This window comes from Pyrus communis, chromosome 8 (genome assembly GCF_963583255.1).
Source record: "Pyrus communis chromosome 8, drPyrComm1.1, whole genome shotgun sequence".
In the NCBI taxonomy this organism is placed as follows: domain Eukaryota; kingdom Viridiplantae; phylum Streptophyta; class Magnoliopsida; order Rosales; family Rosaceae; genus Pyrus; species Pyrus communis.
This window is the reverse complement of record NC_084810.1, coordinates 18,949,443-18,955,931: the sequence shown is the minus strand read 5'-3', so window position 1 is coordinate 18,955,931 and position 6,489 is coordinate 18,949,443. Positions and strand designations below refer to the sequence as shown.

Genomic DNA, 6,489 nt, shown 5'->3' with positions numbered 1-6,489 from the left:
TGTAAATGAGTACCCAACTGGCCTGTCTCCTTCGCGATGCCGAACTGTATGAGATCGGAGCTGGGATAGTGAGATCGGAATGCACATGTTCAATTGCTGAGCTGAAATGTTTGCAGCTCTCGCCTCTTGGGCACTGCATTCAAGATACACCGGGTGTTGCAGTCCGCCATTTGAGTTTCTTTCACCCGCACATTCCAGAATGCCGAATCACGAAGGATCGTAGCAACTGGTGCATCCATGATCAGAAAACGAGAATCACAGTGTTCTTCGGGTAATAAAAACACTAAAAGTTACGAAATTTCATTACTTTTTCACTTTTGCTGCCAAACCATACTTGTATTTACCCGTGGTGGTAGCGAGGTTCAGCAGTCGTAGACTCCAGACTTCGTTTCACCTCTGTAATGTTCAGTTAGAGACAGCATAATCTTTAATATTTGAACCAAAGTCATGAATAAATCATTGATGTGGAGGGAAGCATCCTAAAGAAACCCTACTAGAAATCCTTTCATCTTCTCCAATATGTTGGAAACCTACAGAATAATAGCACACATCAACAATTTATACTCATAAAAAGTTACAGTACTACATAATCAAACGTCAATCGGAAAGACGTCAATCTCCGGAAGGCCAAACATGTCTCGTTTTCAAGACCAAGACAACCGCAACTACATAACATAGGACTAGGAACCCCATAAAATACATAATTAGGTTCTGGTGTGCATTATTTGCATATGCAGATATAAGATTACAACAGCACAATGACCACCCTGAATTTCATTATTTTTAGACCCGGACAGCCGTCGGAGAAGAATCCGGCTGGCTCACGGATGAGGACTTTGACACTTCAAGCATGACTGGCGCTTGTTCCAAACAACTTTGAGTATCATCGCTGATCATTCCGATGGTCATCTTCTCCACTTCTTCCTGGGTATATATATGGATTTTGGAGACCACATTGCAAAACTCACTGCACCAAGAATACATCATTTCCGAAAGGTCATGTACAAAAAGCACTTGTATGATTTGTTCAGAAACAAAACTTACAGCTACATTTATGTTAATAAACTTAAAACAAAAGTTTATAAATGCAGAACTAGATATAAAATTCTACTTTCCGAGAGAGAGAGACGTACTGCCATGGGTCATCCCCAACAACCATCATATCGTTCTCACTATCAGTGTACAAGATCCGCCATCCTTTATCAGAATCTCGAAGAAGGCCTTCCATGCCAAACAGCCGCTCCAGTTCGGTCAGCAGGTCACCATAGCCATTCAGTTTTGCGAGATCAATGGCTCTTCCCACTAAGCTGCCTTGCTTGTGAACCTTCACTCAATATATGTAACATCAGTTGGCAAAGATGTCCTAGGCATGGCATTTTACAGTCCAACTTGAGGGCTACAATAGCTTACCTTTGTACAACTCCGCTTACTGGAACTCTGAGAGTTTGGAGAGGGATTGTCCCCAGTCAAGGAAAAACCAAAAAGTTTACACCCAGTAACAGTCCCGTTATAGTCTTTATCATTTGGATTTCTTGGAATTGGCACTAAAGCGGGAAGGGTAGAAGTACTCGCCTGTGTCTTATGCTCACTAGGTTTATTTGGGCTTCCAACTTCATTTCTCGCAACTCCCATCTGCATAGAATACGGGTTGATTTGCACTTTCTCTCTGGCTAAGTTAGTAGCATTAGAGCACATTGTGGGATCTTGGCCAGCTCTGTGAATGTCACCATAAGGAAAGTACATATTTGGAAGGGATCCAGAAGCTAGAGAGAAATAATTTGGTTTGGGCGGTTGATAAACGTTGAAAGGTGCGCAACCATTGTTGGATTCCCAATCACCCAGGGTGAAATTTGCTTTTCCTGTCAACGATCTCAATGGGCATATTTCTTGACCTTGCAAGACTTTTGGAAATCTATCTGATTCCGCAAATCCTGTGTAGGGGGTGCGGTGAGCCCTCATAAGCTCATCAATAGTAGCCTTCTGTGTTGCATTTGATGCAAGACTTAGATGTGCCGAAGCATGCATCTCAAAATCTTGCGGGCGGTTTACAGTATCACCCCCGTAGAGGGGTGATATGAAACCTATATTTTCTTGACCTTGCAAGACCTTAGAGGATTTAACTGATTCCTCAAAGTCCTTAAACCCAGCCCCTCCAGCTGCAAGAAAATTCACATATTGAGGACTAATGATGATGTAAAAAATGCTTGCGATGCTATTGGGAAGTTTCGTACCAGTCATGGAGTGGACGGGTGGGGTTCCCTGCAGACTTGTCCGCAGTTTCTTCAGTCTTGGAGAAGACTGGATGCTCAAAGGTGGGAGAGAAACAGAAGGATCAACCTCCCACGGCGAGACTCTTTCTTGATGATCATTTCCTATATCTTCATCCCATCTGACCTGGTAACGTAACAAATAAAGGTGTAAATGCAACACCGCAATAATTGAACTACAGTTTGTGAACCTGTCATTTCTTTACACGAAGTGCATATGCAATGCATGCATAGATGCATTTCAATGATTCAGCTCTCTCTCTCTCTCAGAATAACACGGCATGCAGTTCATTATCGGTTTTAAAAAAGGAAGATAAAATACGAAGCATACCATCAAGCATCTCCATTTTGAGTTTGGCCATCGAAACGGATCCAAGTCGGTGATACCAGTCACTACACCGCTACACCTACAAGAAATCAGAATCTGTATTGTGTCAATAAAATGTCTAACAAGGAAAACATGCTGGCCATGCCATTGAATCAAACTTATAAATACCTTCTTTCAGATGAATCATCCCTATCAAATCTCATTTTGAATCTATTCCCCGTAGTCACCGGATTAGCGATGCTTCTGACATATTTTTGGTAGGGAATGACAAATTCTGCATGGCTTGCCCTGCATCACAGAAATTTAAAAAGATTCTGTAAATGCGTAACCCCGTCCATGCATGTTCACGAATCTTGGTGAAAAAAAAAAAAATCTGTTTTTGTTTTTGACAGATGATTTGAGCAATGGAAAGAGAGGTTACTTCCATTAAGCATACAATAGAATGAAAGTAACCATAATTAAGCCTCGTCAAAAGAGAATAAACCTTAAAAGAACGGTTTGCACAAAACACAGGACGAACAAGTTGGTAGATTCTGAAGTTAAAAGATTACTAGATTTATCGGTAGCTTTCCGTGTAACTCATGCCAACTGTTGTGAGATCCAAAAGTGGAAATGCCCCAACTTACTAGCACTTGCCGTACTTGTTTATGGAACCGTATTAACAAAGTAGTGTACTAATTTATTAATGTCATCTCCCTATTTAAGTAATCACGTCAAGTTCTTGTTTTCTATAGTTTGTGCTTCTTTACCACGAGAACAGTACAAGCATATTTAGATCGTACACAAAAAATGTGCAATCGTACAGATACACCACATTTAGTGATCAAATGAAAAATGTTTAAGTATGAAAATGCACAGTATATTAAGGGTTCATAAAAACTCTGTCAAAACTAACATCACCAAAAAGTAAAGCGGAATAGTATTGTACTAGTACCTTGGACTGTAGAATACATGAAACATGCTCTTGGTGGATATCGCATTAGCCACGAGAGAAAGAACACTGGGGTACGAATTCTGGTTGCCTACAACAGAATCAGGAAGACCATTTCTAGGTCGAACAGCTCTTCTAATTCCCAACCTCAGCTCTCCATTTTCACCCCTACAAAGACCATTGTAAAGTATTTAAGTTACCGAGGTCACCAGACAATGAACAAAATCAAGGAAGCTTTTAGCTTCTCATAGAAGTTAAATTATTCTTGTTCCAAAGACATAATATTCTTTCACAATAGTACGCAGTACACGTAACATAAGCCTACATCCTATCATGTGCGGAAATCTATTTTCACCTTTGGACATAAAAGTATTTGCATTCCAGCAGCAGAGATTCTTTTACAGAGAAAAATAAATATGTATACTCAACCAACTACAATATGGCCAATAAAACACTTTTTATGATCCTTAGTAATTATTATTAGCTCTTCACAAGGAAATCTCCGAAAGAATCAAACATTAACGTCATTCAGGCAAAAGGTATACTTTTGGCTGCTTCTCACCTGTTAAAAGATCGACGATAGCCCTTGAATAGGTAGAGAAACAAATTTGAGTGATTCCTAAGCCATGATCAATTTGAAACTAAAATAGTCAATTAATTGCAGTTACCTCAAAAATAGCACAGCATCCCCCGCTACAAGATTCTTTTGGCTTATGAAAATACTCCATCCTGTAGTAAGCAGATGTCGCCTTGGCTGACCTGAGGAGTAATACGCTCAGAATCATACCAAATTAACTATCAATCAAACCGATAGAGGAATTCTAAATAATTTACCTCTATAAATATGTCGAAACCTCCACTCTACCCCGTGTAGGTCCTTTGCAACAAGTTCTTGAGATGGCCTCTGCTGTTTATAGTCCTACCGATAAAAGAACTCTATTAAAAGATATACAAATAGAAAAACCTTCGATGGAAAACAGAGAAATATAAATGCATTTATTCATACCAATGGAGGAAAGCAGTCTTCAGCAGCTCTCCGAGGAACGGAAAACCCTCCGTGTGTACTGGTATCAGAAGCTGTAAGCGTTTTGCAGAACATGTGAGGGGTTGATTTTGTAGGTGATCCTCCATCCCCCTCATCCACTCCCAACTCTTCAAGCCCTTTCCCTTCCAAATTTGTTCCTACCAACTACAGAATACCCAAAATCCACATCCCAATTATAACCGCTATAAACCGATAAAATTGAGCAGCCACTACGAAAAAATAGCATTCCAACAGAAACTTCAAGTCCACAACAATAAAAAGTACAGAATTAAATAGAACAACTCCACTCCAAATTTCATTGTTTATTACAATCATACCTCAGGCTGAGGAAGCAAGGTGACATGTGTGTAGACCTCATCATTCTCCTTGTTAGCCTGTTAATTCAAGAAGTAACAAATTCAATAACCAAATTAAATACCCAGAAAATATTTGAGAAAATAATAACAAATTAAATACAATGTTGGGAGTTTCATATGGAAAGGTTACTCACAAGCAGCTGGACATTCACAACCTTGCAGAAGATCTGAGGGTGGAGATCAAAGGTGGGCATCTCCATGGGAGAGAAAGGAGAGGAGGAGGCAACTTGCTCCAAGTGGCCTTGTGGGAAGTAGACAACCACATTCCCCTTCTTGGGGAGTGAGATAAGAGGGCCAGCACAAGCATGCCAAAGCTCCAGATAAATTGAGGAAGCCACAGGAGCTGAGGATGAATTGGAAGAAGATGAAGAAGTTGAAGAGGACAAGCAATAAACACAAACACCGCCACAATCCCCATTGCAATAAGCATTCTTCTCCACCTCCCTCACTGCATGGTTCAGATCAATTTCCATGAATGTTCCCCAGAATTGCTCAAGAAAAAGTGCTTCCCAGATAAGCAGTCCCAAAAGAAAAATTGACAAGATAATAAAAAACAAGAAAATGAGAAACCAAATGGGAGAAGTGAGGAGAACCCAGAAAGCAGAAAGGGGAAATTTGAAATGGGGAGGCGAAATTCAAATCATTTCAAGGAGTTTTGATGTTTTGAAGGGAACCCAGAAACCAAAAAGAGGAGATGAACAGAAAAGAAGAAGAAAATCATGTTTGGCTTGGAGGAAAATTTCAGAGAGTGAAAGAGAGAGAAAAGCTGAGAGAGAGAGAGAGAGAGAGAGAAGAACAAGAAGAAGAAGTGGTTTATCAAATGATAACAAGGAATTCAAAGTATGATTCCATTTCCTCCTCCCCCATTTACAGGTAGTTAGAAGAGGGAGCAGAAGCAGCAGTAGACGAAGACAATTGCATACGAACACAGAAACAAAAGGCAAAAAAAAGCCAATGTGGTGATGGCTTTTCGACTTCGACTGTATAACAGAAGACAGAGAGAGAGGGGAGGAGAGAAAGAGAGAGAGAGAGAGGAGGGTGGAGAGTGTTGGTAATGTACTGTCTTAGCCTGTCCCCCCCACCCACACAGTCTCTCTCTCTTCTTTCTCTCTGCTTTTGCTCTGCCTTTGGCTTTATCTTTTTCGTTTTAATTAGTAATTTTCCTTTACTGTATGAAGGACGTAGGTGAGGCCCTCCACCAAGACAAAAGGAAGGTTTTAGCAAGAAAATATATTGAAAAGACGAAAAGGGGTTTTCATTCATTTTCTATTTTCTTTATTTAAAAATCTTCAAAATTTGCCATTTAGTATTACAATCTAGTGGGTTTCTTTTTCATTTATAAGTAAGAGATCTTATATTTGATTCTCGCAAAGACGAATTTGAACCATATTATTGCTAGTCTATTGTGAGACTAAGCCTCAATCTCTCTTTAATGTAAATATGGATTGTTAAAAAAAAAAACTTCAAAATTCAATAAAAGTACAAAATGGTGATCCTATTAAACAAAGTTTTAACAACAAAAACGAAAATTTGGAGACCAAGAGTAGCCTCTTTTGGGGGAG

General features: G+C 39.7%; 1 protein-coding gene across 2 annotated transcripts; it reads right to left on the bottom strand.

Moving 5' to 3' along the window:
* Positions 1-544: 544 nt before the first annotated feature.
* On the bottom strand, positions 545-5,998 carry LOC137741793 (auxin response factor 4-like). 2 transcript variants are annotated; one of them, XM_068481512.1, is made up of 12 exons: positions 5,062-5,998; positions 4,889-4,945; positions 4,533-4,715; positions 4,361-4,433; positions 4,195-4,285; positions 3,530-3,694; positions 2,764-2,883; positions 2,599-2,674; positions 2,232-2,394; positions 1,411-2,156; positions 1,134-1,324; positions 545-967 (listed from the first exon to the last, which is right to left on the bottom strand). In XM_068481512.1, exons 1-12 carry the CDS (start codon positions 5,398-5,400, stop codon positions 784-786), a joined length of 2,388 nt encoding a protein of 795 aa, XP_068337613.1. In that variant the 5' UTR covers positions 5,401-5,998; the 3' UTR covers positions 545-783. The 2 variants fall into 2 exon arrangements, with proteins under 2 accessions (XP_068337613.1, XP_068337612.1); XM_068481511.1 differs by having other exon boundaries at positions 4,361-4,445; positions 5,062-5,996.
* Positions 5,999-6,489: the final 491 nt, after the last annotated feature.

Bases quoted from the DNA above. Each gene is read 5' to 3' on its own strand.
- LOC137741793 (XM_068481511.1), bottom strand. From the start codon at position 5,400: ATGGAAATTGATCTGAACCATGCAGTGAGGGAGGTGGAGAAGAATGCT. The intron at 4,716-4,888 runs GTATGATTGTAA...GGTATTCTGTAG, and splicing joins CCTTGCTTCCTCAGCCTGAG to TTGGTAGGAACAAATTTGGA. The intron at 4,446-4,532 runs GTATGAATAAAT...TTTTATCGGTAG, and splicing joins AAGACTGCTTTCCTCCATTG to GACTATAAACAGCAGAGGCC.